Source organism: Apis florea, unplaced genomic scaffold (assembly GCF_048593485.1).
Source record: "Apis florea isolate Af1SG1 unplaced genomic scaffold, ASM4859348v1 contig_2350_pilon, whole genome shotgun sequence".
Lineage (NCBI taxonomy): Eukaryota > Metazoa > Arthropoda > Insecta > Hymenoptera > Apidae > Apis > Apis florea.
In genome coordinates, this window is record NW_028256565.1 from 404,048 (window position 1) to 420,423 (window position 16,376).

At 32.6% G+C, this 16,376-nt stretch overlaps 5 protein-coding genes across 10 annotated transcripts in view; 2 read left to right on the plus strand and 3 right to left on the minus strand.

Annotated features, from left to right (window-relative positions):
* Positions 1-10: 10 nt before the first annotated feature.
* LOC100867020 (mitochondrial import inner membrane translocase subunit Tim21) lies at positions 11-1,727 on the minus strand. 2 transcript variants are annotated; one of them, XM_031918538.2, is made up of 5 exons: positions 1,380-1,727; positions 842-1,046; positions 537-765; positions 353-452; positions 11-278 (listed from the first exon to the last, which is right to left on the minus strand). In XM_031918538.2, the coding sequence occupies exons 2-5, from the start codon at positions 1,041-1,043 to the stop codon at positions 147-149; spliced, it is 663 nt and encodes a 220-aa protein (XP_031774398.1). In that variant the 5' UTR covers positions 1,044-1,046; positions 1,380-1,727; the 3' UTR covers positions 11-146. The 2 variants fall into 2 exon arrangements, with proteins under 2 accessions (XP_031774398.1, XP_012346097.1); XM_012490643.3 differs by having other exon boundaries at positions 1,467-1,587.
* e(y)2 (enhancer of yellow 2) lies at positions 1,470-2,416 on the plus strand. The gene is made up of 2 exons (XM_003696202.3): positions 1,470-1,738; positions 1,972-2,416. The coding sequence occupies exons 1-2, from the start codon at positions 1,689-1,691 to the stop codon at positions 2,198-2,200; spliced, it is 279 nt and encodes a 92-aa protein (XP_003696250.1). The 5' UTR covers positions 1,470-1,688; the 3' UTR covers positions 2,201-2,416.
* On the plus strand, positions 2,331-4,249 carry Nedd8 (Nedd8 ubiquitin like modifier). Its single transcript, XM_086904219.1, has 4 exons — positions 2,331-2,774; positions 2,852-2,869; positions 3,264-3,376; positions 3,947-4,249. Exons 1-4 carry the CDS (start codon positions 2,757-2,759, stop codon positions 4,029-4,031), a joined length of 234 nt encoding a protein of 77 aa, XP_086760345.1. The 5' UTR covers positions 2,331-2,756; the 3' UTR covers positions 4,032-4,249.
* On the minus strand, positions 3,360-7,324 carry LOC147658054 (broad-complex core protein-like). The gene is made up of 2 exons (XM_086904218.1): positions 6,478-7,324; positions 3,360-4,738 (listed from the first exon to the last, which is right to left on the minus strand). Exons 1-2 carry the CDS (start codon positions 6,509-6,511, stop codon positions 4,518-4,520), a joined length of 255 nt encoding a protein of 84 aa, XP_086760344.1. The 5' UTR covers positions 6,512-7,324; the 3' UTR covers positions 3,360-4,517.
* Positions 3,430-16,376, minus strand: part of LOC100864320 (zinc finger and BTB domain-containing protein 6-like) — a 23,038-nt gene continuing 10,091 nt past the window's right edge. For 2 of the 5 annotated variants that reach the window (XM_003696243.4, XM_086904213.1), the window contains one exon: positions 14,958-16,240. In XM_003696243.4, coding sequence (XP_003696291.2) covers positions 15,840-16,240 — 401 coding nt within the window. In that variant the 3' untranslated portion in view covers positions 14,958-15,839. Of the gene's footprint in view, positions 3,698-8,562; positions 9,059-12,497; positions 13,751-14,957; positions 16,241-16,376 lie in introns of those variants that run through there. The other 3 variants (XM_086904214.1, XM_012490640.3, XM_086904212.1) reach the window with 3 other exon arrangements.

The window sequence follows — 16,376 nt, forward strand, 5'->3', positions numbered from 1 at the left end:
TATAAAACAATTTTTCTAAGTTCTAGCATTTTTATTTGACACAAATTTTATAAAAGTATATTTAAAATAATCGTATATTGCAAATAATCGATTATAAGCATTTCTATACACGATATATCAAATATTAATTAGAAAGACCTAATATATTAGCTCCATTGATCTTCTGTCTCGGTACTGAAGTTTTTGTTCACCTCTCTATTATCTTCTATTTTAATAACAGTTTGAATATCATCCACAACTACGTATAAATATCTGTATATGTAATTACCAGATGTATCCTATAATTAAATTTTGAATTAAGATCAAATTAAGCGTACTAAGAAATACTAATACTTAAAGCATTATGTCTTACTTCTTGCACTTCCAAGTGTACAGTTCCACGTCTTCTTATACCTTGTATATAAAATTTCATTCTCATGTGACGTATTCCATTTTTTTCAAAGATAATACGACTGCAATTATACGTAATATTATACGTATCATTAGCGATAATAAAAAAGATGATAATGGAAAATAATAATCGAGTATAAGTTTACCTTATGTGACTTCTACGTCTACCCATTTCCCCGTACGCTTTTATCGGTTCTCCAAGAGCATCTATTATTTTAGGATGTTTAATACAGCGATCTAACGCTTTACTATACACACTATTTGGACTTTTATTGGAAAATAATTCATCAAAAATGATATAAAACATGAAAGCTGTAATTCCTATACCACCAATTATCACGCCTAAGTATCCAATAGATTTTGTATTTTCTTTGACTGAAATAAAAATAATAATCAGAGTAGCATCGATTTTTACATCATGTATATTTTCGCAGATATATACGAAATTTACCTACATCCGCAAATCCAACTTGTATTTTATTCTCACGTTCCACAGGATCTGTTTTAACAATTGATTTTTTTGTGCAATAATACGCATTTTGTCGAAAATTAGAATTAATATTAAAAGCAGAGAGAATGCATACATTTTTTAAATTAGAGATTGCTACAAGTCTTTTGTATGAAACATAATTGATTATTCGTGTTGATGCCATTCCCTAAAATAATGATAAATATTACTTATACAAGAGAGACTGATGATAATTATTATAAAATATCCAATATTGAATAATTGAATATTGAATTATACGTAGATTAATTTTTCATAAAATTTTATGAAAAAAATTAATGCAAAATAATTAATAAAAATATTGAAAGTTAGTTATAAGGATATTATTAATGTAAAATGATTCTTAATATAAAATACGCATTATGAAATATAATTATAATAAAATTTTTTATTACAAATATTGCACAATTTTTCATATATGTTCTAAAAATATCTTTCAATTATTCATTATTCGGATATTTCTTTTTTAAATTTTACATACCTATGTACGAATAAGAAATATTTCATTTGTAAAAATGTTAAGTATTTGTGAATAAATATTTATAACATTACTTTAATGAAGACTCACTTTAAACGACACTTTCCTAACCTACAATCATGTTCGGCTACTTCATCGTCTATGCGAGAAATGAAAGTTGTTAGGTTATGAAGTTGAAAAGATAAACAACATAACCTGTCTTAAATGTTAGTGAGAGGTGACTAGTGGAATTATCTTTGGAAAACTTTTTAGAATTGCGAAAAGAAATCTATAATTATATTAATATTAAGATAGATAAAATTAATATTCTTAATGAAGACTGCTCCACATCAAAGGCTAGTTATGGTTGGCGATCGTGACGGGTAAATATATTCATTGTATTCTTCATATATTTTTTTATAATATTATATTCCGTTACTTTGAATTATGTTTGAATACTAAATTTGAATATTTAACTGTGAATAATATATATTTTTATTCTATCGATAATTCTCGTATATCACTTTTTTTATTCTCTTCAATAATTTTTTTTTTTGCATTACACTTTTTACGTTAAAATAATAATTAACCTTCTTTTTCCTTTTTTTTTTTTTAGGCTGAAAGAATTGCTACGTCGTCGATTAGTCGAATGTGGATGGAGGGATCAAGTAAAATTAATCTGTAAAGAATTAATAAAAGAACATGGTCATGACATTACTTATGACAAATTGCTTTCGATGGTCACAACTAAAGCAAGAACACTTGTTCCAGATTCTGTTAAAAAGGAACTTTTACAGAAAATAAAAAATCAACTAATTGCTCAAGAAGAAAAATTAAAAATGTAATGATAAACAATGTTTATTCGTCGATTTTTATTTTGTAAAAAGATGTATAACTTTTAATTTGTAATTTAATGAGATTACGTACAAATATCATTATAATATTATATATTATGCATTGCTATATTACATTGTTACACTATCTATAACATTATCTATAACATTAATTGATATAAACTTATTACTAAAAAATTATGAATAAATTATATTTGTACAAATTGATACCAATGCTTTCGTTATTTAATTATGAAATACGTTTATCTTCATAATCTCTTATAAAAGAGTTATGGTTGTATAATTTAGAATCGAATATGTATATAAAAAGGATTTGAATACATCTGTTTCGAAGAAATGTATTAATAAATTGAAATTGTTTGAAGTTTGAAAACTATCGATATATACATTCATGAATTGCCGTCAGATGGAGGTATAAAGAGTTTTCATTGGAACTTGTGCAGAATTTTTTTATCCACAGTTCAAAGAACCGCATATTTGTGTCAATAGTTTTTAATTTGCAATCATACAGTGATTATTATTTAAATTGTTTTTTAACGCATAAACAATGTTGATCAAAGTGAAGGTAAGAACATTGACCGGCGGAGACGGAGCTACAACATTTATAATCAGTTCTGAAAATATATTCTAACCTTGTTTCAGACTCTTACCGGAAAGGAGGCAAGTAGCTGCAAAATAATCTTATGTATTTTTAATGAGATTCGACGATTTAATATATAAAATTTATCGATATACGTTAAGGAAAAAAAAAAAAACAATTATAGAAGCAAAATCATCTATTCTACGATAGTTTAGTGCAAAATCGTGTTGTCAATTAAAAATGTAAAATTTGACATTTGATGTATCATTAATAATGTATCGCTATTAATTAGAGTTTGTTTCATACGACAGATATATTTTTTCGTATTTATTGTTATTCACTATATATATATATATATATATATATATTTTGCATTTCACAAATATATTTTAAATATATATGTATATATATATATAAAACAAGCAGACATATATCTAAGTTTAATAGCAATCACAGATATCATTATTCTCATAGATTGAAATAGATATAGAACCTACAGATAAGGTAGAAAGGATCAAGGAAAGGGTGGAAGAAAAGGAAGGAATACCGCCGCAACAACAACGATTGATATTTTCTGGAAAGCAAATGTAGGTATTATAATTGAATATAGAAATAATTTACATAATTGTACAAGAGATAATTTCTTAAAGAGAAAATTGTGTTTAATTCATGTTTTCATTCGACATTACTTTTAATATGATATTCTTTAAAACACGGTGTGACACATAGCCCTACATTACAATAAGCGCAATAGTAACGAGATTCCTTTCGCATTCCCTTAGATGCACAAACTTTACATCTTCTCGTAGCATTCATCTTCTTTGGTGTTGATGGAACATATTCTGGAAAGTGACTTTCTACAGTCCTTATTGAATCTGAGTTGTATAGTTGCCCTGGTTTCCTTGTTCCTGTTCCATCAATTATGATATTTTAACATCATTTCTTCTTATTTTTCCTTGTCAAATATATATCTTATATTTACATAAAAATTAATCAGAATTTATTACTAATTATATACTCATAGCTGTATTTTTTTTTTTTTTTTTTTTTTTTTTTTTTTAAATTAATTAATTGACGATTTTGAATGTGTGTTTTCTAAAACAGAAAAGGAATTTGAGAGATGAAGATATAAAAAAAAATATTTTGTTGTCTTTTAGGAATGACGAAAAAACGGCGCAGGATTATAAAGTTCAAGGTGGATCAGTATTGCATTTGGTACTCGCATTAAGGGGGGGCTTATAATTATGACATTCCTTGTTCTGGAATGTATGTGTGTGTGTGTGTGAATATTACAGATTGTACAAGATCAACTACAAATATAATAGGATGCTTTCCAATGTTACATTCGCTGCGCTGTGTTATATTACAAGGACTTGTAATCGTCTTTGTTTCTCTATTTGATTGAACAGTTAACATTTAGAGAATGTGAAATAAATATTTAATAAAATAATTTAGTTATAGACACCTAGTACTTGCTTAACCGATAATGTAATAATTACTCTCTCTCTCTCTCTCTCTCTCTCTCTCTCTCTCTCTCTCTCTCTCTCTCTCTCTCTCTCTCTCTCTCTGTCTCTCTAGTATGATCTTATATACCTTTTCGCATACAACAATTGTAGCATATATACGATTCTGCTAAGTTTATTTTACAATTCTCATCAAAATCCGAGACCCGATCCGAATTTGAATAAATGTTATTCGAAAATTTGACCTCTTATTATTATTATTTCATTAACAGTTTCTATGATATTTACTGTTATGCGTTGCCAAACTCCATTTTGTTTTGAAAAATCGTTGACAAATATTGCAGAACGCGGTAGAACTCTGCGACTCCTCGTGTCTCGATGTAATATGCCGTAGAAGAGCGTGCTGCGTTGTAAATGTTACACCGCATTTATCACAGAACGATCCTGGCGTATGTAAACTCCATGCCGGTATCCTTGCGTGCGTCTCTATAAATTTATTTCTTCCTATAACTAAACGTTGCAATCATATCGTATCGTATCGAAATAAATATTTTGATCGAGAGATGTTCTTAAATTCCTCTTTCTCTCTCTCTCTCTCTCTCTCTCTCTCTCTCTCTCTCTCTCTCTCTCTTCACAACTACTTTCCACAACTAATCCCCACAAATATCCATACAAATAACTTGTAACGAATTTATCCCTTTTCTCATCTCAGTGAGGAACGTAATGAAATAATAAAAACAAAAGAAATATTACCACAATTATTGTTATGCAAGTTTTATTATTATCAATGAATATTATGAAATAACGGAAAGTGTAAAGGAAACGTATTGTGTACCGCGAAGATCACATTGTTATTGTAAATTGTGATTTTCGAAAATGGAAATTGTATTGTTGAATTTGATTAAAAATTTTCAATAAATTTTTAACAATTGTTAAGAATCTCCAAGAAAGAATCTGAGAAAATTCGTTACGAAGGTATAAACCGAATAAAGTTTCCCTTTTCCGATAAATGGAATACTATTACTAGCAACTTTTACAACGGTGCGTATTGAAAACACTGCAAAATATGAATAACACTGTAAAAGGAAAAAAAAGAGGACAAAAGTTGAAGAAGTATATATATATATATATATACGTTCACACACCCACAAATAGAAATAGAAAATAAGGTCGTAATCAATAATACATTTAAAAGAACATTTAAAAGAGCATTTGTTATATCTACGTTATATATTTTTACTCTCTTGTAAATAAATATCACAAATCGAATTAAATGTAATTGATAATGTGAAACGGTATAATATATCTGGGACATAAATTAAATTAAGCCATTCTGTCTATTCGCAATTTTATCCCGTTCAGATCGCAACTATTTTATTTACGTTGTATTTAGTACCTAGCCACGTCACTTTTTTTTTTCTTTTTTAAAAATATCAACACTTGCAACTTCCGTTGTAAATTGATTTATTTACATTGCTGTAATAACATTTTAAAGCATATTTTTATGTCACTTTTAACTCACTTACAAGCTCACAATTAATATTACGTTCGTATAACACGTTTTTTTTTTCTCTCTTAAATTGAAATAAAAAGCTTGCGGTTATCGACCGTCGTTATTCGATCGTCATGTATCTATTATAGTCACTTTGTATCTCTTGTGTCTAGGTACGTGGTGCGTTTTCGCATTTGCGATATATATATATATATAGAAATAAAAATTTTATCGATTTTTACGTGTGATACCTATGCGTATCGTTTCCTCGCTCTACTGACAACCTGTCAAATGTATGTCAAAACGGAATTATCCTTCATCTGCGAACTAATCGTTTTGGTAAATGCACTTCTTTTTTTTTTCTTTCTTTTTCTCTTTTTTTTTTTTTTTTTTTGGTTTCTTTTTTTTTGCGCGCGCGCGTGTAATCGTAAAATATATACGACAGTAATAAATACTCGTTTAATCGACGTGACGACGTAACGATTGAAACGGTGATGGTCGAAATCGATTCAGCAAACGCGCTGATTATCGCGCGGATCAATCGACAATCGGTACAAATTTACGCCGTCACTCTTCATATTCGACTTAGTAACTAAGAAGAAAAAAAAAAAACGCATCGCAATCAAATACATTATTTCACTAAACATTTAGGTAATGCATTAATCGATTGTTTACGAAGTAGGTAATGTCGAAAAACGATTATTTTTTTTTTTTCTTTTTCTTTTTTTTTTACCTTGAAACTTCGTGCGATCTTCAACAGCGAACATCTAAGTTTAAAACTACGGTAATTCTACGGTTAAGTGCTTCATTGTGCATAAACAATGTCTTTTATCGAACAACGAAGTCTCTTTACGTATAATTTCGTATCGATAATTGGTACGGAATGTCTGTAATCTCGCGAATTAGTCAGACACGTGTAATCGAAATTACCGAGATTTTTTTTCATTTTCTCCCTTCTCTCTTTTTAATATCTTTATCTTCATTGCTATATTAATTAAGATTCACCGTGTCGCATTACGAGTCGCATTACGCACAATATATATCTCGTCTCGCTATATTATAAGCTTTGAACGTATCCTTCCTAAAATATTACGAAGTAATTATATCTTTTTTTTTCTTTTCTTTTTTTTTTTTTTTTTTTTTTAATCGTAACTATTCCTAAGAATTTCGTGATACAGATATGATCTATCGATATCGGGAGAATAAATAGAATTTTTTCCAAGACGTTTTGGGATGAAGCGACACGCGAAACTTAAATACTCGGCAAAGGTCTTCGAATTTTTGAACGGTAACGCGACACTTTCGAGACTCGTGAAATCGCGAAAAAAGAGAAGAAAAAAAGTAACGAATACAAGAATGAGAAAGAACAGGTTAAAAAATACAATTAGTTTCCGGACCGTATCGATCGATCGAAAATTACATTCTTGTCGTGTATATGTATATATAAGGTTTTATATATAAGAAGGTACGAACGAAGAAGATTTTGTCGTTTCTTTATACAGAGACAATGTTTACACGAAGCCACAAGTGAAAAGAATAAAACTCTTTCAGTTCTCTTATATTCTCTTATACGCGTTCAACTGTGGTAAACATCTGGAAAGTTATAATATGTATGTATGTAAAATGTAAAACTAGATAAATTGTGTGTAAGGCACTGTGTCTATGCGCTCCTTTCAGTAGTAGTAGCTAAGTTCATCTTTATCGCAAAGAAAAATCGTCGAGCACGCGAGCAACGAGACGTGTAAACAGAGTCAGTGTAACACTATACGAAAGTTGTTATTCGGAACAATTTAGCTACGAGTATCTCGAGGATGGGAAGAACGCCATCTCTTGCGCGTACATTTTCATTTCATTTTATCGTCGTCGTGTTACTCGCATCGAAATCGTCCCTCATAATTTCTTCTAATATTCGTGCGATATGGATATTTTTTAATAATAATATTTCATCAATTCTATTACCCGTTGTGCATTATATTCAAAACTGCAAAAAAGATTCGTACGCACTCCATCGATAACCATCGCTCGGTCACGTCGTCGATTATTATCGATCGATCTCGTAATTTTTCCCCCTCGAACGCGATAGTTATCGAAGCATTTTTCGCGCATATAACAGTAATAACCGGTGCGCGTAACACAGATCTCCATGCGGAACCATTACATCGATTATAAAATCGATATATATAAGCGAGTATACGATTAAAGAGAAAGAAACGTGTTAACGATCACTTATATATATAAAAAAAAAAAAAAAAAAATACTGTACTGTACTGTACATTGACTAGAATTCTTATTAGAGACGCGTTAACAGGATTACAAATTGGAATAAAATCTTTCGATTTCTTATCACTTTACACTGAAAGCGTAGCGATGAGAAACGAAAGCGAGAGCATGCGCGACTTGCTAAAAAAAAAAATCACGCGTATCACAAATATAATAAAGGATAAAGGACAAAAGCTTAACGAAAAATCAGGATCGAATCGTTCGAATCGTTTCTTAGTTTTTTCCTTATTCGAACAGAGAGAGACGTGCGTCCCCTAATTTGTCGAATTTTCCGAGTTTTAAGAAAAAAAAAAAAAAAATGAGATCGGGATTTAAAAAAAAAAAACAACAACAACGATAAATACAAATTGTCGAGTCTCATGTTACTGTCCTCAAATTTTTTTTTTTTTTTCCACGCTTATTATACACCACCTAATCGTGAGAACGACGTCGAATTTGAAAAAAAAAAAGAAAAAGAAAAAAGCAGTTTTCGATTTCTCGACTCTACTAACATCACTTGAACTTGTGCGCGAACATATTATAATATTATATCGCGTTATTGTTTCGATAATTAATTTATTTATTCAGTGCTAGCGCGTGGAGAAAGAAAAGAAAATATAAATACTTTTGAATCGAGGGAAACGAGAAAGAAGGAAAGTAAAGAAAGGAGAGAGCGGCCACGGTGGATGGTGGGGGAAGGCGAGGCGGGGAGAGGTGGGGGACGAGGGCGGAGCGAGAAGCAATGCCCGTACGCGTTCGAAAGAAATGTTTTTACGAGTCCAATTCGTTTTTCGAGCTGCGCTGCTTCTGGATCGTTTTTTGCCATTGCATGTTATGTTTCAAACGCATGTGACGTCGCAGGTCGGTTCTACGACTGAGAGTGGTATGGCAGAGAATGCAGGTAGTCTGGTTGCGATGCACTTCGAGGTGCTGGGTCAGCGAAGCAAGGTGCTTGTAAACGCTTCCGCAGAGTCTGCACGAAAAACGCCCTGGACCCTGCATCACCACTTGACCAGTTGTATCGCCAACATGCTTCCGATTGCGTCCCACCCCCCCTGCAACACATTAACAGCCACGTGACCCGCCGATTCCTCATTCATTTAAGCAATGCTTTCTAGTTTCAAATTATACAATTCACAGTCAAAATATCGAGGGGACAGTAACACGTAAACACAGACTAGACTCATTCTTCTACCTGTGCTGGATGTACCGTACTTTCACCACCTCGAATCCTCCGTTGATACGCGTTTTCACTTCACCAGAGCCGAACACTTCCATGCCGTACACAAATGTAAATGTAAACGACGCGTTTGTTACGTTCGACGAGAGAAAAGAAAAACGATCGCTTCAGATCGTTCTCGCTCTGTGACTCGCGATATCAACCGAGGATCCTATTCTAATTTCTAAAGGTATTAATTGTTCATTCCGATTTTTTTTTTTTTTTTTTTTACCTAGTAACAACTTACATCGATTCGATGCGATTCACGGACCTTGGTAACGGTCAATGTAACTAGCCATAGTATTAATAGGAGTATTATTATTATGCCTGTGTCAAAATTGAAAAAAACGTACGAAAGTATAATAGTGAGAAGCGTGAACACGTTAAAGCAACAATTAACACGATAACAATGACGATTGCTGTAAAATAATTATAACCGTGTTCCAAAAACAGAATCGTTAATCGATGTTAATTAAAAAAAGTTTTTATTTACGGATATAAATTAAATAATATCTATATATATATATATATATATATATAGATTGTCGAACACACGCAAATTATTCATCCCCGATCCTCTTCCTTAACACGAGTAGATAATAATAAGAGGTAAATTCTTTCGATGAACGTCCAACTTTTTACACTTTCGTCTTTTTTTAGTTAATTTTTATCGACTCGACTCGTATGAGATCGACTCGTGTCTGGAATTCAGAATAATTGGAAAACGGGGGGGGGGTAGGGGGGGGGAGTGTGAAATTTGTGTCGTGTTCCTTGTGCGCAGATCGAAGATACAATAACTCATCTTTTTAACGTTTCAAGTTTTTTTTTTAAAGTTTAACAAGTTTTTACATCGTATCGAAAATGCTTTTTTCGATTGTTATTTCGATTTTTTTGTATGTAAGAAATAACTCTGCTTTTATTCACATTTTGAAACTTTATTCACACATATTCCTTTTTTTTTTCTTTTTTTTTTTTCTCCTTTTCTTTTTTACTTACATCGTTAACTTGCATAAGCCAAACATAAGATTGTGTAATTGAGAGATATATTATAATATATTTTTAAATATATATATATATATTTTTTAATATATTTATATTTATATATATATATTTGTATATTTATATATTTATTTATTTATTTATTTATTTATATATATATAGATACTTCTTATTTTTATATAAATAATTAAAGAAAGAAATATCAATTTGTCTAAAGTAATAATTGGCAATCTTGTACTTATTTGTATTGTGGCTTCTGAGGAATGTGCACATTCGTTTCTTTTTTTTTTTTTTTTTTTTTTTTTTTTCAAATTGTATATCATATACACAAGCATGTATAAATAAACGCTTAGAAAGAAGAATTTTCACTTATCGATCGTAAATTAAACTAATATAAATTAATAAGGGAAAAAGGGAGAAATTTAATTGACGTACAAAAGAATATATATATATATATATCCCATTAAACGTCGAACAGTTTTCTTTTTCTCTCTCTCTCTCTCTCTCTAACGAAACAATTGCCAATTTCGATAAAAAACGACTCGAAATTACACGATAAAAAAAAAATATATATATATATATATATACGTGCAAATTGTGCGACGTAAAATATATATGTTTATATATATATATAATAAGCACAAAATAGGACGCATGCGATTTGCAAATCGTAACTCAAGCATCGTCAATAAAAAAAATTTACTTCTTCGCGCGACGAAGAATAGTTACTTAAAAATCGGCGAGCATCGACCGTCGCTACACGATGTCTCAGTTAAAAATTAATTACAACACGCGCCGTTCTTCGTAACAACATTCTTTTCGTAACGATTTTACGCAGAAAATATTTTACGGTGAAAAAAATTTCGATAATCGGTGATGCGCAGTGAACGTGATGTTTTTGAATTCAGAACAATCGTGTCAAATTGTTCCCTTTGGTGATTTTTGTCAACTAGCTTCGATTTGTACAATAAAGTTTTTTTTTCCGCAAAATTCGTACATTTCACTTTTTTTTTTTTTTTTTTTTTTTGGTTCCTCACTTTTTTTTAGTTCAAAAACTTTGGCATGTAGCAAATAAGAGATCATCAATACCGAGCCAAACCTCGTATAGCCTCTTCGTATAATTGCACAGAAATAAAAGACTCGAATTATCGGATTAGATCCGGCCGAGCTATCGCTATCGGCATTATATTAATTCTTTGGATTAAAATAAAATTGTAACGCGATAAAAAAAAGATAAATTAAAAAACTAACTAAAGAGAAACAAGCAAACAATATTGAATAACAAAATAAACAAAAAGTAGATAACACAAAAATAACATATTAAAGTTTTACATTCCATATCGGAATATAATATATATATATATATATATAGATGATGTAAACGAAAATAAAATTCTATTTACATTCCGTAAATAATAATTGGTTGGTAGTACGTACATATTCGTGAACACGAATTCGGCAAGCTTCCGAGCAAGCTTATAACTAAAATAGTACATATGAGTATATATTCAATATCGTAAAAACGATATATGTATATATTATGGCCAAATTTTAATCCAGGGGTAAACGTACGAACAAATGAGCAACTCGAAAGTCAACACTACTGCCAATGCGGAGAACAGGTTGGCCGCAAAACGCGAACGCGAGAACAGTTTCGCGTATTCTTCACTTAAAGAAAAGAAAAGAAAAGAAAAGAAAAAAAAAAATAGAGCAATGAAAATGGCACGTTTCTTCGATATATATATATATAAGTTCGATCGATGATTGGATACGTTTTACGTATCCGTGGACACATTATTACGAATTGGTCATACCTCGAGGAAGGTTTTTATTACTTCGATCGTATGCGAAAAAGAGAAATATACCGATAGTCGGTACGAAACTTTCGTCGAGGTTAAAGATATTCGCTGAATGTCGTCAGTCGGAAAGATTATTTAACTTAAAAAAAAAAAAAAAAAAAAAAAAAAAAACATATCGAAGCCTCGAAAACGATCGTACATATTTTTTTTTTTTCTTTTTTGCTCAGTCTCACAATTGATCATCTACCGCTTTCAGGATAGCACGCGAACATTATGTATACTCTTGATCGATCGTACAAAGAAAGATGCACATTCCTCCTTACACGCTATTAAGTACCGAACTCATTTGACTAGATAAAATAATTTGCCTTTTTCTTTCTTTCCTATAGCATGTCTTTGGTTATAAAAAACGTTAATAATATAGGTTTACTCTCCTCCTACGGTAAACGTAATTCGCACGAGAAATCTAGAATCTCCTTTTCTTTTTTTTTTTTCCTTTCTCTCTTCCTTCTTCCATTCTTCTCTCTTCTCTTCTCTACACACCATCTTCTTCTCCTCTTTCGTATATATGCATATACAGATAAATACACATTAACTCAAACGAATACACACATATATATGTGTGTATAAATGACTAGGGTGAAAAGTGTAAGACGATAGGCGTCTCTTTAACAGGCTTCCCGTCGACGACTAGAGAGATATTTTACGCATCGTGTTTCCGAGAGAAAATTATTACTTGCGAATGAAAAAAAAAAAAAAAAAAAAAAAAGAAAAAAGAAAAGAAAAGAAAAGAAAAAAAATCAGCAAACGTGTCTTCCCTTCTCTCGAACTCGAACTCGAGCTCGATGCTAGATGCCCGTTCGCTTACATTATTTACATCGCATTTCGTTGATCACCACCGTTCCTTATAACCTAATCCTACATATATATATATATATACACACACATACATATATATATATGTAAAAATCTTTCCGATCTTGGATCGAAAACGATACGCGTACGATACGAGGAGAGGAGTGGACGAATGAAGAAGGGGAAAAAAAACGCGAGGAAAGAAGAAGGAGAGGGGGGGGGGAGCAGGAGGAGAAGGAGTAGGAAGAAAGAAGAGAAATGGGGTAGGGATGGTTTGTTTGTTTATCCTCTCTTACGTCGACGGGTATACGGGTTGGGCAGGATATGTTCGCACTAAGGAATAGGACTAGACGTGATTCTCTCGACGCTGCTCTCCCTGATGCGTATAGTGGTGTAGGTGGCGTTAGGCTCGAGACCAGCGGTGGGACTTCCGACGTTTTGGTGGGCGATCGCGGTGGAGGAGACGGAAATAGGCTGTGGCAGAGGCGTGGTGACAGAGGCGTCGGGCGGCGTGGAGGCACCGCTGACAGCGGATACAACGGGGACGACACCAGGGACGGCGTTGGTGGATGCGGTTCCTCCTGTCCCGGCTCCATTCCCGGCGGCGGCTGCGGCTGCGGCTGCGGCTGCTGCTGCGGCGTTCGCAACTGCAGTTGCGGCGGCTGCGGCGGTCGTCCCCACGCCTAGCCAACCGTGCCGATTTTTTAAATGTCGCTTCATGTGTGTCGTGCGGCTCAGCACTTTATGGCACACCGGGCACTGAGTCGTCCCTTTGTGCATGTTCATGTGTTTGTACATCGAGTCCCGATTCCAAAACGTTTTACCGCAGAGTTTGCACGAATGCGACGGCTGTTCGATGACCACCGTACGAGAATCTAAATCAGATATAAACGTTCATGGTAGTACATACACGCCCATGTCGTCGTGCCAACACTCACAATATTATTTCATTTTTTTTTTTTTTTTTTTTTTTTTTTTCATCTCTTGCGTACCATCTTTGCGAAACGATCTTAGAGATAGAAAAATCATAATACAACGTTATACACAATATATTTGCACCCGATCTCTCTCTCTCTCTCTCTCTCTCTCTCTCCCTCTCTTTCCCTAATTTTTTTTCCTTTCCTCTACTCGTCCCTTCTTTCCATTCTTTCTTTCTTTCTTGCTTGCTCGCTCGCTTTCCTTCTTCCTTCCCTTCTTTCCTCCTTCCTTTCTCTCTCACTTTCACTCTCCTCTTTCTCTCCCTCTCTCTCTCTCTCTCTCTCTCTCTCAACTTCTTTCAATTATACTTTCGTTTATACTTTCCCTTCTCTCTACCTCAGTGCTCATCAATTCATCCGTTTATTACTACGCATACTCGATTCCTCGATCTATGTGTGAACAGATCGAGGAGTTAAACGGTAAGAAAAGGCAGCACACACGATGAGTTGTACAAGGAAGAGCAACCACGAGATGGTAAACACGCAACTGTAAACTCTTGGAGTAATCATGCTGAATACGGTGAATATTGTGGATACAGAACGTTTGAAACGACAACAAAACAATTGTATGTACGTACAAAAAAGAAAAATGTTTCAATATTCATGCAGAAGAATAATATATATATATATATATATATAAATATATATATATATAAAGAATTCCTAATCGAAGGTATCGGTATCGGTTGCAGTTAGAAAATGCAATTGACAAAATCAATCACAAAACAAGCATTTTGTAATTACGGTGATCACACGTTTACCTTACGTATAGTACACAAGAAATTTGATTTTTTTTTTTTTGCGCGTGTGTGTGAATATTCGTAAAAACTGCCTGCTGTGCGCAGTGAACCGACAATCATGTATTCCTTTTGAGCAATATAATGTGTTCGTTTTATTTTTTTTTTTATGTGTATGGATCTATGATGAAGTATTGATAAAAAAAAAAAATATCGAGCGATGAGTCGAGAATCATCATCGATTCGACATCTTCGAAGACGCTGATATCGATCGTGAGACAAAAAGTCAAAAAATGAAAAAAAAAAAAAAAGAAAGAAAGAAAGAAAGAGAAAGAAATAAAAAGACGAAACAAAAAAAAAAGGAAAACATCTTATACGATATTTTTATTTTTCACCTCACGCATGTATTATATACGTACAAAAAAGGAAGAGCGACGATGGTGTCTCCTCATTTTTACAAGCTACGATGGAATGATTTTTTTTTTTTTTTTACGTATTAATTCGTTTCACATTTTTTTTAACGATAACGAGAGAGTTTCTTGTTGGAAAAAGAAAAAACAAAAAAAAAAGGAAAGAAAAAGAAACAAGAAATTCTCCTAATTCCGTGTATATTATTCCGAACGAGGAAAGAGACGACATATATATATGCATATAATAGTAATGTGCACAAATTGGAAATTAATCGAATTCAGGAGCATGAAAAGTAACAGTTTTTTCGTTCTCTTCTCTTTCCCTTGTTTTCTTTATGTTAAATTGCGTAATATTCGTATTCCGAATAAAGATAAAAATGTAAAAAAATTAAGTAATAAAAAAAAAAAAATGTCGCAAAATGATAAAATAATAATAGCAAGAAGATTCCGATTTTTTTTTTTTTTTTATACATATTCTTACAGCTATTATGTACACGATATGTACAAATTTAATAATGATAAATCGTAAAAAGTGTCGCGTTTTCATGCACAATATTACCGCTTAGATAAAATATATAATAAATATTTAACGCGCGCGTATAGATACGACGTGACGAAGTAGAAGAAAAAAAAATCGATCGAAAGCAAAATGAGAAATAAAAAAAGTAGATGCAAATGATTCGCATCGAAACAGGATTTTCATTTTCAGCATATATCGAATTTGGAATGGCGAATCCACAGCCTATGGTGTGCATTTTTTTTTTTTTTTTTGTTTTTTTTTTCTTTTTTCTCTCCTTATTTTCAATCCTACAAATCTTTTCAATCTCGTGTAATCTCGTGTTATTTAACACCATGAACATTTAACATGTGACAACGCATCGTGTATTTTCGTGTGAAAACAGCCTGACAAATCGGGCAGATCGTATCACCCCTGTGTATACTACGATGATGGGCCAAGGAATCACCACGGTTATAAGTGCGACCGCAGACATCGCACACCCAACGACCACTTTCATCGTGAAGAGGCTTAGATCTACGTCTGACCCGCTCGTAACCGAGGCTCGACTGTTGTTGTTGTTGTTGTTGTTGATGTTGCTCCTGTTGTTGCGACTGTTGGTGATGATACTGCTGCTGCTGGAGCTGCTGTTGCTGCTGGTGCTGTTGTTGTTGCTGCTGCTCCTGATGTAGCTCGTGTCGATGCACGTGATGATTCCCAATAGGCGTTGTATCGTGCTTAGATTCTGCGCACACAATCCAAAGTGTTCCCATACACACAGACAGCTTCATACTTATGTGATAAAATTTCACCGGTTTTTGCGTTTGCGTTTCGAATCTTGAAAGCGAGATTTTTTTTTTTTAATATTTTTTCTGGCATTG

Excerpts from the sequence above, each read along its gene's own strand:
- LOC100867020 (XM_031918538.2), bottom strand. The coding sequence starts at position 1,043 with ATGGCATCAACACGAATAATCAATTATGTTTCATACAAAAGACTTGTA. Across the intron at positions 766-841 it reads AGTTGGATTTGCGGATGTAG|TCAAAGAAAATACAAAATCT; the intron begins GTAAATTTCGTA and ends TTTTTATTTCAG. Across the intron at positions 279-352 it reads TACACTTGGAAGTGCAAGAA|GATACATCTGGTAATTACAT; the intron begins GTAAGACATAAT and ends ATTTAATTATAG.
- LOC147658054 (XM_086904218.1), bottom strand. The coding sequence starts at position 6,511 with ATGTTCGCTGTTGAAGATCGCACGAAGTTTCAAG. Across the intron at positions 4,739-6,477 it reads AGATCGCACGAAGTTTCAAG|AGACGCACGCAAGGATACCG; the intron begins GTAAAAAAAAAA and ends ATAAATTTATAG.
- Nedd8 (XM_086904219.1), top strand. Across the intron at positions 3,377-3,946 it reads ATATTTTCTGGAAAGCAAAT|GAATGACGAAAAAACGGCGC; the intron begins GTAGGTATTATA and ends GTTGTCTTTTAG.